At 40.9% G+C, this 23,048-nt stretch overlaps 1 protein-coding gene across 1 annotated transcript; it reads left to right on the top strand.

Annotated features, from left to right (window-relative positions):
* The first annotated feature begins 17,833 nt into the window (after nt 1-17,833).
* On the top strand, nt 17,834-22,193 carry LOC125452068 (leucine-rich repeat-containing protein 30-like). Its single transcript, XM_048530003.2, has 2 exons — nt 17,834-17,947; nt 21,026-22,193. Exon 2 carries the CDS (start codon nt 21,084-21,086, stop codon nt 21,981-21,983), a length of 900 nt encoding a protein of 299 aa, XP_048385960.1. The 5' UTR covers nt 17,834-17,947; nt 21,026-21,083; the 3' UTR covers nt 21,984-22,193.
* Nucleotides 22,194-23,048: the final 855 nt, after the last annotated feature.

Consider the following 23,048-nt stretch of genomic DNA (forward strand, 5'->3'; position numbering starts at 1 on the left):
AATAGCAATGTTTTTTGTTGAACATGACAGACTTTGATTTCAAAGATTTAAAGACGAGGAGTTTTAAATACTTGACAGCTCTATTTAACAGTTGCTTTTAGCAATTTATCTTGATACTTTTTAATAGGTCAGTGTAATAGATCCTTTTGTTGCATTGGAAAATTCCTTTTGACATTCCTCTGCATAGTTATTTCAGACAGTTTTCACTGTTGATTTTAACAAGTCTCTTGACTGTGACAGTTCATGGGTTACACATTTTTCATATGCATTTCATGTTGATGTTTATCAATGTCAGTTGTCACCTTACCTCCCATTGAAAGGGGTACACTGCCTCTTGAAAGGACTAGCCTGGCGTTCTGACTAAGCATGGTAAATTCAGACCTGTATCGTTAGGTTTATGCTAAGCTCTATGTGTTTCACAATCTGAATCTACCAAAAGCTGACTTGAGCGGAGGGGATAGCTGCTATGGCCAGACACATCAAAGAAGCTCACACATATGCAATGTGACCCATCCCCTTGAAAATGGCAAATACCACGTTTGGGAAACAGGGATTCTTATTTCCAGGCTAATCCAATATGTTTGCAGTGATGACGACTCCCTTCATTCAGGCCAAAGGCTTTTGCATCCTCAGTTAATGTGCTTTATAGCAGGACATAATCTTATTTTCTGACAGCACTTATCAGCAAATCACGACTCAGACACAAAAGCAATATTTCTAGAATTGGTCACATTAATTCATTTGGGAGCACCGAACAACTCATTTCAATAATTATACATTTCCCTAGACTCCTACAAGACAAAATTGGTTATCCTTGATTATGAACTAGTGTGGGTTTAAAAAAATACATTATGTGGCATCTTTACAAAGCAGTAAAAGAGCTTAAGTTTATAAATTACAGTGGTAATAGGAACACAGATGTAGCGATAAAGAGGAAGAGATGAAAAGCATAAATGACAAGGGTTCATTAAAGCTAACTGCATTGGGGATAATGGATATATATTGGAAGTGCTGGATGGAGTGGAGATGATTTTTGTTCTGTTCTGTTCTATGGTTTCATTGAAAAGACACTGCCAGTGTTATGCTGGAATATTTTCATTCTGTTCTTTGGACCTGAGATGCTGCATGTTGACCCCAGTCTTACCTTGCTGCTTGGAAATTTTAGTGTTCAGAATTAAATAAAAGTTTATTCAATGAATAAAAGTATTGAGTATGTTTATAGAAATCAGTGTCACTTTAGTCTATTACACCGAACTCCCAATCTCTATTGAATGTCCTTGCTCCATGCACAAGCAAATGGAATTATCACCTGGTGGGGGCAATATTCGATGGAGCAGAGCAAGGCTGTCTACACTCAAGTGCTGAAAACTAACACAGTTTAATATCGCTATGAAAGCTGGATTATTTTCTGATATTTGAAGCATGCGTATTCTATGCCCTTCTCTAACTGTGAGAGGGACTAAATCATTAATTGTATTCTGCAACCCACTTTCCGAAAGCAACATGGTAAAATCGACAATCTTCTTTAAATCATGCAGCTGTTACTGAAATATTACTCAAAGTTACAATGTCCCAGTTACAGACATATAATCCTTCTTTCAAAAGTGGGTTCGACTTGGGTTATAGAGAATGAAAATATTTACTGGTGGCTTGCATTAATTTTTGATGTTATGAGACTGAGCTCTGCTCCCTGACTGAGTGCGAAATGCAAGTGGGTCATCTTGCTCCCTCTAGTGGCAACAGGCAATACACACAGCATAATGGATGACCAAACTGAAGAACTGCAGATGTTGTAAATCTGAAACAAAAACAGAAATTGGTGGAGAAACTCAGCAGCTCTGGAGGGAGAGTTAATGGTTTGCATCAAGTGACCTTGCTTCAGAACTGGCAGAACTGATAGCATCGAAGGAAAGGTGGTGTATATCTCGCTGACAGGAGGTTGGGGAGGTTGTGCAGATGGTTGGAGACCAGGCAGAGAGAGGGAGAGAAAGGAGAAAGGGGAGAGTCAGATAGACAAGGGGATTGTTATTAATATGTCAGGTAAGAAGCAAAGCTAGATTATCATTATAGGGACGATGAGAGGGTCAAAATGGGTGGGCTATGATTAAAATAACCTATGTCATGTCAGAGATAGTAGGAACTGCAGATGCTGGAGAATCTGAGATAAGATGGTGTGAGGCTGGATGAACACAGCAGGCCAAGCAGTATCAGAGGAGCAGGAAAGCTGATGTTTTGGGCCTAGACCCTCCTGCAGAAAATTTGATGAGGATTAATGAGGTCAGCATGGTGGACATGAACCATATGGACTTAGTAAGGTGTCTGTCAAGGTTCCTCATGGTAGATCGGTCAGCAAGCTTAGATCACATGGAATTCAGGGAGAGCTGGCCATTTGGATATGGAACTGGCTCAAAGGTAGAAGACAGAGGCTGGTGGTGGAGGGTTACTTTTCACTCTGGAGGCTAGGGACCAGTGATGTGCTGCAGAGATTGGGTCTACTGCTTTTCCTCATTTATATAAATGATTTGGATGTGAACATTGGTAGTGTGTCTCGGAAGTTTGCAGATAGCCTCAGTACTGGAGGTGTAGTGGACGGTGACGAAGGTTACCTCAGAATACAATGGGACCTTAGTCAGCTGGGCCAATGGGCCAAGGAGTGGCAGACAGAGTTTAATTAGGTAAATGTGAGGTGCTGCATTTTCAAAAGGCAAATCAGGGCAGGACTTATATACTTAATGGTAAGGTCCTGGGGAGTGTTACTAAGCAATAAGACCTTGGAGTACAGGTTCATAGTTCCTTGAAAGTGGAGTCTCAGGTAGATAGGATCATGAAGAAGGCTTTTGATATCCTTGCCTTTATTGGACAGTGCATTGAGTATAGGGGTTGGGAGATCATGCTGTGGCTGTTCAGGAGATTGGTTCAGCCACTGTTGAAATATTCATTCAATTCTGGTCTCCCTGCTAGAGGAGGGATATTGCAAAACTTGAAAGGGTTCAGAAAAGATTTACAGGGATGTTGCGAAGGATGGAGGCAGAGACTGAAAAGGCTGGAGCTATTTTCCCTGAAGCATTGGAGGCTGAGGGGAAACCTAATAGAGGTTTATAAAATCAGGAGGGACATGGATCGGGTAAATAGACAAGGTCTATTCCCCAGGGTGGATGAGTCCAAAACTAGAAGGCATTGGGTTTAAGGTGAGAGGAGAAAGGTTTAAAAGGGATCAATGCCCTTAGTCACTCATTTTTAAAAATCTATTCACGGGATGAAGGTGTTGCTGGGTAGGCCAGCATTTATTGCCCATCCCTAATTGCACAGAGGGTAGTTAAGAATCAACCACATTGCTGGGTCAGAAGTCACATACAGGCCAGGCTGAGTAAGGTGGTAATTTCCTTCCCTAAAGGACTTTAGTGAGCCAAATGGGTTTTTCCTGATAACTTGCAATGAATTTACAGTCAACATCAGATTTGTAATTCCAAATGTTTACTAAATTCAAATTCCAACATCTGCCATGGTAGGATTTGAACCTCGACCCCCAAAAGTTATCTGGGTTGCTGGATTAACAGTCCTGTGATAATACCACTAGGCTATCATGTCTATAGTCCTGCTGTGCTGCAATGCCAACTTGGTGCCATTCACTACCCTTTTCCCCAACACCAACCATGCCATTTTACCCAGTATTCCACCTGGGGCAGACCTCAGGACCCATGCAGAGATGAGACTAAATATAGTTATATTATTAGTTCTGGGATTGTATTTCAGATGTCACTATAATGGGAAAAAAAAATACTCTCATTCACAAAACCTTTACTTGAACTGCATAACATCTTATAATAACAAACATTTTCTTCATGTGCTCAATCCCTTACAGCAGCAAGCTTTGGAATTTATTACTAGTCCTACCTGAAAGGGTTATGTCAGTAGGATCTGTCAATCAAACTGAGACTTGGCAGGCCCCTCACTGTGATAGTGAATGTTATGAAATCAGTCATGCAGCAGTAACCCAGAATAGGAATCCCTTAGCTTATGTTTACAGGGAGAATGAAAATACAAGTGTTTTTTTTTAAATACAGCAGACGTTTTATTTCCAAGCTTTAAAAGGAAGACTTCTAAGTGTCTTGACAACTTTATATTACAATACAATACAATAGGTTCCGTTTGACAGTTTCTGCCTTGATAAGGGACAGCATGATGGCAGTAGAACAAAAGAGAAACAGCTATCAGAAAGGCAAAATCAGAATTCACATAGGTAAAGTTTTAAGATAATAGTAATAACTCAAGAAACCTGATTGGAAAGGAACATTGTTTATGGGTGAGCACCAAAGTAGAGCCCCTACTCATGGTGTACATAGACTAGTCGCAGTCCGGTGGAGACAGTTTTATAGACCTGTTCCTACATCTGCTTTATATTTTGCCTTTCCTATTGTAAATTTAAAAAAAAACCCAGCCTGTTCAGCAATGCTACTCCATACCTTTGGTGCAGGTGGAACTTGGATCCAACCCTCCTGGCCCAGTGGTAGGGACCCTACCATTATACCACAAGAAGTCCTGCTGGGCCTACTTGACATATTTTTTAAAAAAACTGTCTGGATGTGCTAATGGACACAACTGTACATTTTTTTCCTCATCGTCAAATCGCCATGAATTTAGTCTTTTTTTTATAACTCCAAACCGCCATCAGTAACCGATTAGATATTTGAGTGCAAATCCCATTAAGGAAAATCAGAAATGAGGGGGAGGTAGGGAGAGTGGGAAGAAGCTAAATCAAAATAATGCTGGAGGGTGAGATAGAGCACTGTATTCCCTGTCTCTCGCCTCTCTGTAAAGGCATTGAGATTATTGGTCTTGGTCTGCTTTCTTTCTTTTTTTGTATGTCCTGAAGTGGTATCACATACAACCAAATGGTTTCTTTTCCTGTTTTTTTAAATGTAGCCAATTAAATATTTATATACAAAGTGCAATAGAACTTTGCTTAAACACCTGATGACTATCAACTTCTCCAGGTTTCTTATTTGTTTATATTTTTCCAGAAGTGCTGTAACTCCAACCAGCCAAAACTTTTATTTTCCCATTACTAAATCATTGTGACTTTTTATTCGCTTTAATGTTGAACAGCCACCAGTAAATCACCTATGTGGTCAACTGGATATTTACATGCAGGGCCCATTATGGGCTGGGTCCATTTCTTCCTAAAATAAAAATGAACTTGCAGAGTGATGTTTTTATATTCCTCAGGAGTGGGACTTCAGCCCAAGTCTCTGAAATAGTAACACTGCCACAAGAGCTCTGGGGTGACATGAGCAGCAACTGCTCCTCTGATGCTGCTTGGCCTGCTGTGAACATCCAGCTCTACACCTTGTTATCTCAGATTCTCCAGCATCTGCGGTTCTCACAGTCTCTGCTGACGGAGATACCCTACTGCAGCTAGTATACCCAGGGAGTCTCCCATTCAGATACCAACCAGGCCTGAGTCTGTTTGGCACCTGAGATCAACCTGTTCAGATACACTTTTGGAGCAGATGGGTCTCAAACCCAGGCCTCCTGCCTCAGAGGTAGGGACAGTATTACTGCATCAGTAGTAGACTGTGTTCTCAATTTTTTTTTCTAATTAACATGTTCTGAGATGTAATGACATATCTGGAGCAAGTGGGATTTGAGCCTAGGCCTCCCGAACAAAGGTGGGGATACTACCACTACATCAGGCCAGCCCCCACTCTGGTTCTGCTGTTTTTTTAATATCTGGATGTGTTATCACACACAAATGAACAATGTTTCCACCAGCAAATCACCTTGACTTTTCTTTTGTGGTAAACCATTAACCACTGCCAATAATCATCCTTGCAGCTAACCAGAAGTTTACATGTGATAGAGTTAATGTTGGGATGACATACAATGTGAGTCATCAAACATTAGGAGGGTTGGGTGGTGGCAGAGTTGGAGGAAAGGGACTAAATCAAAATGTAGTTAGAGAAGGAAATAAAGCACTGTATCTCCTGTGGTGCCCATCTCCCTCAAAAGGTCTGGGTCTGCTTTAATTCTTTTCTTTTTCATTTCTTTTTCATATCCGAAGTGCTATCACACATAACTGAATGACCTACCCGCCATCACAATTACCGTGGCTTTTTTTTAAACTGCTAAACATTGCTGGTGAGTCTAGAAACTGGAAAACAGGGAAGATGATACTGTGGCTGAAGTGTTGGTGCAAGAGGGAGGGTTTTAGGTTCCAGGATCACTGGGACCATTTTTCGGGAAAGAGGGACATGTATAAATGGGACAGTCTGCTCTTGAACCACATTGGGACCATTATCCTCACAGGTAGGTTTGCTAAGTGCAATTGGGAGGGGTTTGAACCAATCTACCAGGGGGAGGGGGACACAGAATATCAATGAAAGAGGGACACATCATGCTACGGCAAAGGAAACAAGTCAGAAAGAATTCAGGTATATTGAGTGTCAAGAGAGTTATAATATGGAGGTGCCAGCGTCAGACTAGGGTGAACAAAATCGGAAATCACCTGAAGAAGGAGGAAAGAGTGCGCCGACAGCTTGTGATTTCAAATAAACCTGTTGGACTATAACCTGGTGTCATGCAACTTCTGAATCAGGATAGTGAGGCAACGTTGGATGGTTATTCCTTTAATGCTAGGAGTGTAATAGGTAAGACTGATGACTTAATGGTATGGATTGACACATGGAAGGGAGATACTGTTGCCATCACAGATAATTGGTTGAGGGAAGGGCAGGACTGGCAACTCAGCATTTAGGGGTATAAGATCTTTAGGCAGGACTGAGGGTGGTGTAAGAAGGATGATAGTGTAGGGCCATTAATCAAGGAATCACTTCCTGCACTAAGGAGAGATGATATCCTGGAGGGCCCTCAAATGAGGCTTTGTGGGTAGAACCTAGGAAGGTTAAGGAGGCAGCCACTTCACTGGGATTGTATTATAAGCCCTCAAGTGTCAGTGGGAAATAGAGGAGCAAATATGTAGACAGTTTACAGAGGTGTGTAAGACTAATAATTGGGTAATTATGCTTGTGGATTTCAAATTTTCCAACATAAATTGGGATGGTCATTGTGTTAAGGGGTTTAGACGGTGTGGATTCTTGAAAAGTATCCAGGGCTGTTTTTTGTATCAATGTTTAGAAGGCCCAACAAGGGATAGTGCAGTTCTGCATCAGGTTCTGGAAAAAGAAACCAGGCAAGTGATCGATGTTGCAGTGGGGGACCATTTTAACAATAGTGACCACAACTCTGTATGCTTCAAAGTTGTTCTGGACAAGGAAAAAGATGGCCTGCAGAAGATGGCTTTGGATTGTGTAAAGGCAGATTTTATTAAAATAAAGCAGGATCTGGCCACAGTCAACTGGGAACTGCTCCTTGCGCATAAGGCTACAGTAGTGGAGTAGCGGGGATTCATAAAGGAGCTGGGGACAGTATAGGCTCTCCATGTATCCTTGAGAGGAAAATGTAGGAGCAGTACGTTCAAAGAACCCTGTATGTCTAGGACAATTCAGGACTAGATGACGGAGAAGAGAAAGGCTTTTAGCAAAGTCCCAAGGGAGCAATTCAGCTGTGGCCCCAGAGGAATACAGGAAGTGCTGGAGGGAACTTAAGAAAACAATTAGAAGAACAACTGGAGGCATGAGAAAGGACTTGAGAACAGGATTAGTGAGAATTCAAAGGTATTTTATAAATAAAGGGACGAGATTAACCAGTGAAAGAGTAGGGCCCGTTTGGGACCAAGGGGGAAACCTGTGTTTGAAACAACAGGATTTTGAAAAGGTGTTGAATGAATACTTCTCTTTGGTCTTGACTCTGGAAAAGGAGAACATAGGAATGGAATTCAGGAAAAGGGGCTGGGAGGAACTTGTGCAGTTTGACGTAGGAAATGTGGAGATTATGGAGGCTGGGCTTAAAAACAGACAAATCCCCTGGCTCAGATAAATTGCATCCCAGGCTGCTGTGGGAGGCAAGGCAGGAAATTGCAGGGGCTCTGACACAAATTTGTAATTCCTGTCGAGACACGGGGAGGTGCCAGAGGGCTGGGGCACGGCTAATGTGGTTGCACTTTTCAAGAAAGGTGGTAAGAGATGAACCAGGAAATTACAGACAGGTGGGTCTCACGTCAATGTTAGGGAAACACTGGAGAGAACTCTGAAGGAGCAACTTAATAGCCACTTTGAAAGACATGGGTTAGCCAGGGAGAGTCAGCATGGCTTTGTCAGAGGGACGTTGCGTCTCACAAATTTGTTAGAAATTTTTGAAAATGTGATCAAGTGTATGGATGACTGAAGTTCAATTATTGTAGTTTATATGGATTTTAGCAAAGCTTTTGACAAGGTCCCACATGGAGAGACTGATTGAGAAGGTTAAAATACATGGAATTGAGGGAAAGTTGGTGAGATGGATCAGAAACTGGCTTATTAATAGGACATCAAGGAGAGAGGCCATTTGAGTGACTGGAAGCCAGTGTCCAGAGATAGCAGGAACTGTAGATACTGGAGAATCTGAGATGACAAGGTGTGGAGCTGGATGAACACAGCAGGCCAAGCAGCATCTTAGGAGCAGAGAAGCTGATGTTTCGGGCCAAGAACCTTGGCCAGTGTCCAGCAGTGTACCACAAGGATTAGAACTTGGACCTTTATTGTTTGTTATGCAGATAAATGACATTGATGAAAATGTTGAGGGGGCAGAGTGGGTGGTGGGGGAAAGTTGGAATTGTTAAGCAAATTTGTAAAATCTGTCAATATTGACAGAGTAGTTAATGGTGAAGGAGATGGTTGTAGATTACAGAAAGGAATAAATGGGTTGGTCAGATGGGCAGACCTTGGCAGATGGTATTTAACCCTGTTAAGTATGAGCTGATGTACTTTGGAAGAAGAAACAAGATGAGGGAATATTTAATGAATGGCAGGACACTGAGTAGTTTAGAGGAACAGAGAGACTGTGGGGTAACAGATCCCTGAAGTCAGCAGAGCACATGAACAGGATAGTTAAGAAGGTGTAGGGAACACTTGCTTTCATCAGTCGTGGCATAGAGGATAAGGAGGTAATGTACAGACCGTTGGTTAGGTCACAGCTGGATATTGTGTGCAGTTCTGGTCACCTCACTACAGGAAGGGCATGACAGTGCGAGAGGAGGTTCACCAGGATGTGGCGTGCGTGGAGAAATTGAGCTATAAGGAAAGACTAGCTAGGCTTGGATTGTTTACATGAGAGCAAAGACTGAGGTGGGCGGTGGGGGGGGGGTCATGATTGAGGTATATAAGATTATGATGGTTGTGGACTTGGAGAGTAGAGAGCAGCTGTTCTCCTTGGTTGCGGGGTCAATCATGAGAGGGCATAGTTTTAGGATAAGGGGCAAAAGATTCAGAGGGGATTCAGGAAAAAGCTTTTTCACTCAGCAGGTGGTGGGAATCTGGAATGCACTGCTTAGGGACGTAATAGAGGCTGGAGACATTACAACCTTTAAAAAATGTTTGGATGAATACTTGAGATATCATAACATTCAGGGATATGGGGCAAGTTCAGGAAATTGGGGCTAGCACACCTTTTAGTGGCAGTTATGTCAGTGTAGACTCGATGGGCCAAAGGGCGTTTTCTGCACTATATGAATCTATGAATCTACGAACTAGTAATTAAATTTTTACAAGCAAAGCCTATTGTGGGCAATTCGAACAATCAAAATTGAAGGAGGGGAAGCAATGAGAGAAGGAATGGGTTAAATTTGGTCTGTCTCATAAAGGGCTCAGGTGATGAGTTCCAGCTTGACAAGCCATTACTTGTTGCCAAGGGAACTCATACTCAATGAGCTCCATGAGGAGATTTATTAGTGATTCCCCATGGGTCTTGTATGGGTTAGCACAGTAATAAAGGATTGATCACACTAATGTGTCTACCTAACAGTGAAAAGGAGCTGGCAGAAGACATATGCATACAAATTACTACGTTGAGGAAGAAACATGGAATAACAATCCTGGTGGATTTCAACTACTCGGATACTAATTGGGCAGAAGAGTTAGGTAAAAGTGGTAGAGAAGTTAAGTTCCTACCAAGTGCATAGAAGTCCTTTCTGTCCCAATATTTGAAAAACCCAATAAGGGAGCAGTCACTGTTTGATGTAGCAATAGGGAATAAAACAAACAAATAAGAGAAATAAGGGTAGAAGAACATCCATACAATAGTAGCCCTATGGAATGGATGTTAAAATGATGATTTTGTGGAATTCCCTACCCCAGAATGCAGCAGATGCCAAGATACTGAATAAATTTAAGGAGGAGATTGATGGATATTTAATTAGGAAAGCTTTGAAGGATTTTAGAGAGCAGGCAGGAAAGTGGCGTTGCAGCTAAGATGAGATCAGCCATGATCATATTAAATGGTAGAGCAGCCTCAAAGTGCTGAATTGCATACTCCTACTCCTATATTTAGTTCTTATGATGGACAAGACAGAAGTATAATAAAAACTAATGGAGCAAAGCTGATTTTGAAAGCTGAGAATAAAACTGTCAGAAAGAAGCACAATAGGATACACTATGCTTATCCAAGCTCTCTGTCAGCTTAGCTTCTTTGTATTCATAATTATAGATGGTAATTTACCTCATAACCTATGGCTCAGTGGCAAGTCTGCAGCTGACTGAATCCCAGTACCTTCAGGAAGCTCATAGAGACAACCTTCTTCAACAAACAATTCAGGCAGGCATCTCAGAGCTGAACTGAGGCTCTGTTGGAGGTGTCACTTTTTTCTGTACCAAGCATCTGGTTGTCGTCTTGTGAAAAGATGTATTAGATTTACAGCCATATTGAAAGAAGCAGGGGAGTGCTTCTTGGTATCTTGGCCAATATCTATCGCTCAACCAGTCCCATTAAAGCAGGTTATCTGGCACGTTTGGAGTTCTGCATCCAGTTCAGGCCACTCTACTATAGAAAGGATGTTATTAAACCAGAAAGAATGCAGAAAAGATTTACTAGAATGCTACTTGGACTGAAAGGTTTAATTTATAAGGATTAGGTGAAGAGGCTGGGGCTTTATTTCCCTGAAGGATAGCAGACTGACAGGTGTCTTTACAAAGGTCTATAAAATCATGAGTGGCATAGATAAGGTAGACAGCTAACAGGGTAGTGGAGTCTTAAACTAGAGGGCATAGGATTAAGATGAAGGGAAAGATTCAAAAGGGTCTGGGGGCAAGTTTTTCATACACAGGGCGATGAGCGTCTGGAATGGGCTACCAGAGGTAGTGGTGGAGTTGAGTACAATTTTGTAATTTAAGAAACATCTGGACAGGTACAAGGATGAGATGGATATGGACCAAACACAGGCAAATGGGACTAGATTAATTGTGAAAACTGAGCAGCAAGGACAAGTTGGGCCAAAGGACCTGTGCCCATGCTGTAGACCAGTGTGACTCTATGACTCCATGGAACACATTGCTGTTGGGGGAGGTTCTGAGTAGGAATTGGTATCATGATTATGTAACATTGTGACTACAGTTCAATATCGAAGGGTTGATAAAAGTCTGACCTTTCTTTCTTCATAACATCAATGTGCCTTCCCCTTTTCATATATAAGCCACCTTGTCAGATATATTCAATTACATTAGTGAGACATGACTTGTCCTTCACAGGTTCCTGCTGATTCTGTCTGATTGGCTGGTACTTGCCAAACTTTCAGCCTCAATCTCCAATAAGTTCTCCACAACCAATGGCAAATTTCCATGTCTGTGATTTCCCACTTTAACAGAGTAACATGAGTCATTTTGAAAGAAAATGGTACAATTCCTGATCACTCGAAACCTATGACCAATACATCTCCAATTTCCTCTTGTTTGTTTGTGATCTTGTGATTGAAACTATCAGGAGTCTGGATGTTTGTTTGTCTAAACTCCTATTATTTTCTGCATTTACAATTTTAAACTGTACACTAAATCCAAAACAAATTCTCCCTTCGACCTAATTTGAAGTTCCCATTTACTGCTGATTAAATTTTTCTTCTGTCCCTGCCACAGACAAACATATCAATTTTACAGTGCTTATCGTCCAATGTCAGCTTATCTGGGCATCATGACATAGCTGTTTGTTGGGAGCTTATTCTGTGCAATTTGGCTTCTGCATTTCTGACATTAGAGCAGTGACTGTATTTCTGAACAACTTCTTCATCAGCTGCAAAGTGCCTTCGTGCTTTCCTGTGAAAGTATCCAAATGCAAATCATTCTTTCTTCATTGTTGCCTGACCAACAAATGCCTCTAATGGGCTCAAATTCCTCCTTGCCACTTTTTCCTTAAATATATTTATACAGGCATTTTACTGTTAATCTTAATGTTCCTTACTGTTGCTCTTCACTTTCCCTTTTTGTTCCTAGTTCTTTCTTGCAGCTTGCAGCCTTGAGAATGTTTATGCCATGCATCCAGTGTCAGCTACAACAGTACAACCTTGAATTTATGTAGCAACTTTAACATGGTTAAACATTCCAGACCACTTCTTAGGAGACTTGTCAAACAAAACTTAACATCCCAAATTATGTTAGGAGGTAGGAGCAAAAGCTAGTTCAAAAGAGGTAGGAATTTTGGAGTGCCTAGGAGAAGAGAGAGAGAGGAAGATGGGTAAAGAGGTTTAGGCGGGGATTTTCAGGGCCTAGGGTTTCAGCAGATAGAAGTGTGGCTACCAATGGTGGAATAATTAATATCGGGAATATTCAGTAGATGAGCTTTGGAGAAAAACATGTATGTTACAGACCTGGAGAGTTAAAGAAGATCATTGAGATAGGAGAGGGACTTGAAAAGGATGAGAATTTTTAATTCGAGACTTTACTTAACCTGGACATTAAGCTCATTAAGCAAGGGTAATGAATCAATGGATTGTGGTTCAGGCTAATACATGGGTAACCGTATTGAAATGATGGCAAATTTCTGAAGAGTACAATATGGGAAGCCAGGAAAATATTCTTTGGAATAGAGATAATGGGAACTGCAGATGCTGGAGAATCCAAGATAACAAAGTGTGAAGCTGGATGAACACAGCAGCCCAAGCAGCACCTTAGGAGCACAAAAACTGACATTTCGGGCCTAGATCCTTCATCAGAAACAAAATTCTTTGGAACAGTCAGGTTTAACAAAGGCATTGAGGAGCGTATTGCAACAGATAATCTGAGGCAGAGATAAAATTGAATGCAGGTATACAAATGAAAATAGGCAGTTTCCAAGACACAGCAGATAGCAGGGTTGAAGGATTAAATACGGCCACAAAATTTCAATCAGTCTTGTTGAGCCCACCCTTGGTTGCCAAGGAGAGGGATGAAGCCAGTTGCCGTGGAATGAGTTTGCAGTGGCAACTAAAGACACCCGTTTTGCTTTCCTCAGAGTTTAGTTGGAAAGAATTTCTGCTCGACCAATGGTTAGTGTCAGATCTGCAGTCTGAAACCTTTGCGATAGTGAGGGTAGAAGCTGATGAATTGAATTATTGTCACACCCACTCAAATGAGAACAACAAAAAGTTTATAATTCATCACTTGCAATGCCGTCTTAGGTACAAAGGTGCCTAGGTACAGCTTCTTCAGTTACAGGGAGGCAATGACCTAGTGGTATTATCACTGGACTGTTAACCCAGAGGGCCAAATAATGTTCTGGGGACCCGGGTTCGAATCCCACCATGGTAGATGGTGGAATTTGAATTCAATAAATATCTGGCATTAAAAGTCTAATGATAACCGTGAATCCATTGTCAATTGTTGGAAAAACCCATTTGGTTCATTAATGTCCTCTAGGGAAGGAAACTGCCATCCTTACCTGGTCTGGCCTACATGTGACTCCAGACCCACAGCAATGTGGTTGGCTCTTAACTGCCCTCTGGGCAATAAATGCTGCCTGGCCAGTTACACCCTCATCCTGTGAATGAATAAAGGAACTTAGTTACAGTGTAACAATATCACCAAAACATGGTGTCAACTTAGGCACAAAGGTACCAAGGAACAATTGTTAGTTACAGAATAGAGAAATGAAGAAAAACAAAACTTACATTACAGCTATACACTGTATAACCAGAGGTCAGAAAAAACAAGGAGCAAAGTTAAAGAGACAACATAATAGTGTCTCTTCAAGTGTTGTCCACAACAGACCCTTGCAGGGGCTCTCCATGTGGTCTGACTGCTAGCTGCTGTTACTCTGCCATTGCACTCCCGCACCAGGCCACTATGTGAAAACTGGCACCAGCTCTGAGGGGCAACACACTGATGAGGAACAGATGGCGACCGAGGGTCAATCTTTGGCAGACAGCAGAAGTAGCAGTATGGAAGTGAGAAAAAATGCAAAGGCCTGGCTCTTAGGAAATAGATGCAAATGGAAACATCTGACTGTAATTTCTGCCAGCTGGAGTAACTTGGAGAGGGATGGTGTGGTCACTCATGCTAAAGAATAACAGGCATAGCTTACCTTTGCCACAGTCACTTAGGATGGCATTTGTAACTTTGATTCATGCCACTTTGGTTTTGTGGAAAGCCTGATTGAAGGGATTACAGCATAGGCCAATAGGAAAGATGGGCAATAATTTGTGATTCCAGTAATTTGGAGAGAAAAGGGAAGTTGAAAATGGCAGTGGTCCCATCTTGTCATGCCTAAAGTGAGCTCTTATCCATTAAGATCACCATGACACCTATAAAGGATATCAAATTGCATAACGAGCATGCACCAAAAGCACTCCCAAGTCCCAAAGTCAATTCTTAATGAAATGAGGAAGGTTGCTGACATTTAGTCTGATTCCTCCCACTTATCCTCTATGATAAAAAGAATGTATCAATTCATGTGTGTCTCCTGCATTGAAGAAAGAAGGGAGACAGACAGCAAGAAAATAAACTAATCCAACATCTGTCACGGGAAAAAGTTGGGAATTAATATTAAGGATATTCGAGCAGACTTAGAACACTATGGTGCAATGAAGCAGAATCAATATGGTTTTGTGAATGGGAGATTGTGTTTGACTGACATCAGAGTTCTTTGGGGAAGTAAAGAGCAATGTGGATAATAGGGAACATGTGGATGTAGTACTCTTAAATTTGACAAAGTGCCACATCAAAGATAAGCTGCAATAAAGATTCATGATGTAGCAGGTACCATATTAACATGGGTAGAGAGTTAGAGGATAGAAGAAACCCCTTACAGGAAGCATGGTTTGGGCTACTTTACAGGGTGGAACAAGTCAAGTATTGTGGGGATTGCTGTTGGGACTGGAATTGTTTATAATTTATATAAATGAGATGGATGAATGGCCCAAATGCATGCTTGCTAAAATTGCTGGTGGTACAATAATTGGTTGGAAAATATATTGTGACAAGGACATGACGATAAGTTATGTGAATGGGCAAAGCAGATTGGCAGGTGGTGTACAATGTGGGAACATGCGAACTTGTCCACTTTGGCAAGAAGAATAGAAACATAGTATATTCTTGAAATTGAAACATATTGCAGAACTCCGAGGTACAGAGGGATCTTGGTGTCCAGGTGCATGAATCATACCAATTTAGCATGCAGGTCCAACAAGTGGTAGGAAGGCAAATTGTATGTTTTTGTTTTTTTGTGAAGAATATGAAAGTAAAGATGTTTTGCCACAGTTTTGTAGAATATTGGTGAGACTACATCTGGAGTACTCTGTAGTCTAGTTTTGGCCACCTTATTTAAGAAAGGATGTAAATGCAGTAGAGGCATTGGATGGTTCGCCAAGCTGACAGGTTTTTATGCAAACATTTTGTCTCCTTTCTGGGTGACATCATCAGTGCTGCACAGCCTCTGTTGAAGCACTGTTGTTCTGCCCTGCTTGGAATGTATATGGCCCAGTCCTTTGCAGCGGGCAGTCTTGTTTCTGGTTTTGTACAGTAGTGGTATTTAGATGCGGTCTATTTCAGCATGTTTGTTAATTGCATCAGGTATTGAAAACCAGGCCTTCAGGAATTCTCATGCTTGTCTTTGTCTTGCTTGCCACATCAGCTCTAATGAAGAATCAACTGGACTTGAAATGTTAGTTTGCTGTCTCTTCGTGGATGCTGCCTGAACCGCTGTGATCTCCAACATTGTTTTCAGTACAGATTCCAGCGTCTGCAGTAATTTGTCAAGATAATGTTCAGAAGGTCAAGACCGCTTGGACTGGCACATGGTGTTCTGCCATATTGCTGTCAGAAGATGTGGACTGAAACAGCTCAGGAATGGTTAAGCCATATCCGTCCCTTCCTCCTTCCAGGCCTTTGCCAGATGCATTTTGACAAAAGCAATCTTTGACAAGCTGATTTAAAAATTTGTGGAAATAAACAGGCTTTAAAATTAAAACGGAACTCAGGAACTTTATGTGAGAGATGCTTATTTGAAAATGAAGGACTATCTTAAAGTAACATTTAAAAAAATCAAGTTGTCTCGGTGTAGAGCTGAATGAACACAGCAGGCCAAGCAGCATCTCCCATTTCTGAAGAAGGGTCTAGGCCCGAAACGTCAGCTTTCCTGCTCCTCTGATGCTGCTTGGCCTGCTGTGTTCATCCAGCTCTATGCCTTGTTATCCCAGATTCTCCAGCATCAGCCATTCCTACTATCTCTCTCAAGTATGTTGTAGCTGGCAATGGCTGAATATGTCAAAATAGCTGTTAGGGTTTTTTTAACTGACACAGACAATCGAAGGAAATATTAGCTGATGTAGCATTTCATGTAGCCCAAATCTTCACCACTAGACAATAGAATGCCTCTGAGTTGTAGTAAGACATAATTAGAATAAGACTCTGATAAAACAGCTCAGGTGAACATAATCTGATTGGGATTTCTGATTTTTGCATGAAATAGAAAGGGAAAACTTGACCTACCTGAGATGAGGCTTTTAAATAATTATAATTACATATTAAAGTTGACGCACATTCACACAAGGAAAGGAGCTTACATTTATTAGATATTAGGGAATTAAATTTCTGAAGGCAGGTACCCTTGGTTGCAGAGTCTAGTTTCAATAAATACCCTTGTAGAAACTTTCTCCATCAGCAAGACCAGAACAACAAAAAGGTATTGAACATGATAACCTTGTAAGAGCACCAAGAAACAAATTTCATAGCAAGGGAGGCAGAAACAATTTTGAAATAGAGTCACTGTGATCTCGAGAGCTGCTTCACTGATTGTGAAAATGTTAGCTTTGTCACAGAATCATAGTATTCGGTTTAACTATGTATAACTTTATAAGTAACTTTACGTTAGAGCTGATATTACAAACATAACACTTGGTAGAAATTAGCATTAGTTTTAATCTTCTGCACGAAGTTCAGCAAGGGATATGAATTGCACAACTGAGTTTGATAATTCAATAGTAATAAGCAAGTATATGATGCAGATGACGAATATCTAGGAAGGGACACAACAGTCAATGTTGGAATGTGGTCAATAATCCGAAGTGCCCAAGAAGTTCTGGCAAACACCACAAGATGAGAGAAGGACTTAAGGAGGACCATGAAGTTGTCCATCAATAATTGTGCATTCACAGGATTGGATGCGTACGTCAGAGGGGATTTGGCAAGCACTAATGTCACTGTTGCATGTAACCATTATAACGTGGTAAGTGTAAACATCCTGGGCTTTATTGGGGAAGGTAGAGAGTCACCGACCTCCGATCTGAGCTTCACTTAAGTTGGCAACTGGGACCCATATGAAAACCAGCTGCGGAGCAGTCTCTGGCCTCTCCCACAGGTGTGGTAAGGGAGCCTCAAATAAAGATCGATTTGAGTTACTGCACATGGAGCTCACATTCCTATTTAAAATCTCTCCCCACCAGAGTAATATGAGTGATCTATTTGTATACCGGAATGTTTTCCACTCTCACATGAAGTCAAGTGACAGGAGCAGCTGCTTTCCAAAACTTGGTCTCACTTAAACTAACCTTGTCCACAATTACAAAAGTGCTTTCTGTTTAGACGGAGTTCAAACAGAGGACTTGAATTTATTCATTGTAAGTATTTAGAAAATGACATTGCAGCTCATATTTTAATCTTAATTTGAATTCTGCTTTGAGCAACTCTGGTGTTGCTGGTTATTAAATATTTCTATCGTAGAGTGAACACAGCTCAAACATGATTTGATGGAGTACTGTTCTTGACACAAAGTGTTAACCATTTTAAACTATATATGTATCTGTTAGATACATAGCGTGCATGTAAATATTTTACTAAACCTTTGGAAGTTAAGTAATAAAACAAACATAAGGAGTTTAGAAATGGCTCCTGTGTGTTGCATGAATAGTTAAGATGCCAGATTATTTAATCCCATTCTATTTTCTTACTGACATAGCCTTCTGAAAACTGATATCATTTTTCCACAATTAGATAGTATTTAATTTTGAGTTGGGTCTTTCTGCTATCCATTCTGTCTTGTGAGGGCAATATATAAACACTTCTCATAAGCAAAGTAAGGTTGAGCAGTTTGTTGAATCGTTCTCTCTTCATTGCTATGATGTAACTTAATTTGGTAAGTGGGTTTTTTCTGCTGCACTTTAAGTGAAGTTAAGACTGGCCTGTAGGGCATCCCTCAAGAAATTGCTGAAAAAGAGTTGTTAGACACTGCATACAGTAAATACTACTTGTGAGGTAATGCATCCAAATAATTCCTCTGCATCATATATCACAAAACATCCTTCTCACATGAGACTGAGACATTTTCGGAATTACTTCTTTTGCCCAGAAGAAATCTGGTGGATTTATGTTCCCTCCGTTATCTGACCCCTCCCTCAAGTGGGTTTTAACCAGAACTGCGATATTCAAAATTGCAATCAAGTTCCATCTTCTGAAATCTAGCATCAACTGATATGTTTGACCCCTGCTATGTATTCTTAACCTTAAAACTGGAAAGAAATAAGCAGATTCCTCTGTAAATAAATGTGTGTTATATGTGTAATAATGGTCAGGGAACTCAATATTCTTTAATACAAACTTATTCAAGCTCATTCTATTAGTTACTAGTAGCCGTGGCAGAAAAATAGCTCCATTGTTGATCCTCTAACTTATTAAGAGCGGTACTCAAAGAAATCAACTAACATATAATTGCTTTGATCACCATAATGAAAAAAAAAGTGTACAGGTATGAATTATACATCACTCAGAGTGAAAATTCTGCCTTGTGGCATTGCTTATGACGAGTCAAAGATATCCTTCTTTCGCTGGTAAATAAAGTCATAATTAGCCAATTGTCAAGAGACCTTTATAGGCACTCAATGCAGTCAATGAGTAGCTAATGTTCAAGGTAACTTCCATGGTAGCATCTAATTTTATCTGTTGTTTGTATTTTTGGGCAAAGATTGCACTGCCTTTTAAAGTCCACTTAATTAATTTCAGGCAAGGTGGAAAGAAAGTGGAATATAAAATAAAGTACCACATAGATTATTTTTTCTTGCCTTGTACCATTGGGAAGGTAACAATGCTATTCTACTCAGTTAAATCTCTGTCAAGTTAAATACAAATATATTAAAACAATGCTGAGAAGTCAGGTAGCAGATACTGACTGGTTGATTGGGCCTCACACATTAGAATGGGTGCAAATACTTTGACTGTTGCCTTCAACATTCACTCCCTCCATCAACAAACATTGCAGCAACAGTGTGTGCCATCTGCAAGGTGCATTGCAACAACTCACCAAAGCCTCTTAGCTGCGAACTTGTGGTGTCTAACACCTAGCAAGGAAAAGGAAACTGATACCTCGGAACATCACTCCCAGTGAGTTGTGCTCCAAGTCATTCACCGTCTTGACTTAGGAACATGTTATTGTTCCTCCACCGTCACTGGGCCAAGACTTGGGACTTGCCTCCCAGCAGCACTGAAAGTATAATTACATGAATGGTAGTGTTTGAAGAAGGCAGCTCACCACCTCCAAAGTAATTAAGAATGCACAATAAATGCTGGCCTTAACTGCAACATGCACAACCCGTGAACAAGTGAAAAGAATTACGCTGAAGTCAGTGATCTTGCGTCTCACCATTTTCCCCAGCTCTTTCTTCAGGTAGTGCATTCTTGAGAAACAACCTGAAAATTAACTGAGCCAGCCAGTTAAAAATTGTGGCTAGATGAACAAGTCAGAGGCTAGGAATTCTTAGTGAGTAGTTCACCTCCTCCCTCTGAAAGAGTGACAACCATTTGGAAGACACCAGCTGGCGTGCAATGGAATATTCTCCATTTGCCTGGATGAATGCATCTCCGTCAAAGCTGTAGAAGCTTGATACCAATCAGGACAAAGCAATCTGTTTGTTTGGCACCCGATCCAACCACCTTCAACATTTACACCCTTCCCACTGATGCACATTGACAGCAGTGCATCACATCTACAAGATGCAGCAACTCATTAAGGGTCCTTCTTACCCCCAATTCTTTACCCGCTTGAAGGACAGGGGCAGCAGATACATGGAAACACCACCACCTGCCTGCAGGTTCCCCTCCAGCCCACTCACCATCCTGACGTGGAACTACATTGCACTCTTTCACTGTGACTCAGTCAAAATCCTGGAACTCCCTTCCTAATAGCACAGTGGATGTCTCTAATGCCACAGAGTGTGGCAATTCCAACAAGGTTGCACCCCAACAACGTTCTCCAAGCAATTACGAATGGGCAATAAATGCAGGTCCAGCAGTGGTGACTACATTCACTTGAATAAATGATAAAATATGGTGAACAGTCAGAGCAATTTATGAAATGCACAGAGGCTGGTATAATGATGTTCAATGGTGGAGACTGCAACATGGGCTCTCACTCTCTGCGAGATAATCTGAAAGCTGGTACACCTTGTAATGTAGGTGCGTATGACTAGCAGATCCATCTGCAATAGCAGTTATGACGTTGAAAGCATTCCCTCAAGGTAGCAGCACTATTTCTACCTTTCCAATTGTAGGACGTTCTTACAAACAAAATAGGTCGCACCAAGTTTACAATGTAACTTGTGTACTGTAAATGGTATATATACTGATGACCTAATTAGTCTTTTAATGAACTTGCTGGCTTTGTATAATATCTATAATGTTGAATACTGTGAAATTTACTTCTTCAGGTCATCTATTCTAAATTAAATCTTGGCAGAAAATATACCGAAGGCTGGGCATTAAAGGATGGGAATTTGTGTGTCAAAGGAGGTTTCAAAAGAAGAGCTAAGGAAATCAATCAAAAGGCAAAAAGAAGTACCTTCAGAAGAGGAAGAAGCACTTTTGGTTGCTGAGTTGAGGAGCCAGCTGAAGACTGTTTATGGCCACAGCTCTCTAGGGTTGGCAATGATGGAAATGTCAGAAATCCCTAAAATTACATGGCAGGTAACAGAGGTAGAAAAACTGAATGTGTCACATAACTTCCTTCTTCGTATTAGTCCCAGTGTCGAGAACCTAGTGAATTTGGTCATTCTAAATTTGCTGGGAAATCAGTTAGCTGCTTTGCCAAAAGAAATTGGGTCGTTGAGGAAACTGAAGGTCCTGTTTGCTGACTGGAATTGTCTCAAAGAAGTTCCAAAAGAGCTAAGCCGCTGCAAAAAACTCCAGGTTCTCAGTCTCTCGTACAATATGATTTCATCTCTCCCTGAGAGCTTTGAAGACCTGAGGCAACTGGAAAAGCTCAATTTAAGCAACAATCGGTTTGTGCAATTGCCAACATGTGTCTACCGGATGAGGAGATTGACCTTCTTGCACATAGGCTGCAACAAAATCAAAAGCATTTCTGAAAGTGTTGGCCAACTGGAAAACATGAGGATATTTATTGCTGAGAAGAATAGACTTAGATTTCTGCCGAAATCAATCTGTTTACTGAGGCCGCTTGTGCTCCTCAACGTGAACTATAATGAGATTGAAAATCTCCCAACAAGCCTGCCCATGCTGACTGAGTTGGAAAGGGTAGCCTGTCATTCACTTGATAAGGGCCTTCATGTCAAATGCAACCCCCTAGCAAAACCACTGCCAGACCTCATACATGAGGGCCTGGAACCGCTATATGATTATTTGAAGCCCAAAAGGGACCATAAATAAGAATTGGTTTCTTTTTGAGTTTCTGAATGTTTGTGGCCTGGAGGGGCTTGAGTTCAGATTTCATTTTGCATCTGTTAGCTTGCTTCTGCAGTTAGACCTACAGAGCCACAACTTGTTTACGTCATGTGAAAGCAACCATTGTACTTAAGAATACGAGTCATGTAGAACATGCATCCTGGATATATTTTCTAAAGCTCAGAATAAATTCAAAACCGTTTTTCTTTGTTATAATATGACTAGTTTATTTTATGAAATTGTATTGCTTTTATTCCCTTTGCAAAGTACTTTCTGGAAATATTTGATACTGTTTTTACTACTGATGTACACCATTCCTCTTGTTTATTTGTTATGCTGGTATTACAATCTGATAAAACATTGAGCACAAATTTGTGTCAAATTTCTTTCAGCCATTAAAGGACAGCCACTGTCTTGGAGGTCAAAGTGTCATTTAAATCTATCTCAAGGCGGGGGGAGGAATGTCTGCACTGATTACGGAGAATGTTACAGTGAGAGAAGGAGGTTTTAGAAGAGCAACATCAAAATCTAATTAATTAGGGCTAAGAAGCAACAAACGTATTATTACACTATTGGGAGTAGCGGACAGGTCACCAACTATTGGGAAAGATATGGAGTAAAATGTTGTAAGGAATTTACCGAGCAGTGTACGATGAAAAAGCTGTAATATGGTTGTAATATCAGGAGAGTTGGAAATCCGGAAGACCCCAGGCTAATGCTCTGGGGACATGGCAGATTCAAATTCAATTAAAAAGAATCTGAAACTAAAAAGTTAGCCTTATGGCAACTATATAACCACTCTTGCCTGTCATAAAAACAAACATAAATGATTCATTAGCGCCCTTTATGGAAGGAAATCTGCTGCCCTTGCTTGGCCTGGTCTACATGTGACTCCAGGCCCACATCTTAACTGGGCACTAGGGTTGGGCAACAAATGCTGGTCTAAACAGTGATTGCCACATTCCATGAATGAACAATTACAGAGTACGTGCAGCTACTTAAGAAGGTAAGCCTCTGTTTGAGGAAGTGGAAAGAGGAAGTGACAATGGC

This window comes from Stegostoma tigrinum, chromosome 5 (assembly GCF_030684315.1).
Source record: "Stegostoma tigrinum isolate sSteTig4 chromosome 5, sSteTig4.hap1, whole genome shotgun sequence".
Taxonomy (NCBI): Eukaryota; Metazoa; Chordata; class Chondrichthyes; order Orectolobiformes; family Stegostomatidae; genus Stegostoma; species Stegostoma tigrinum.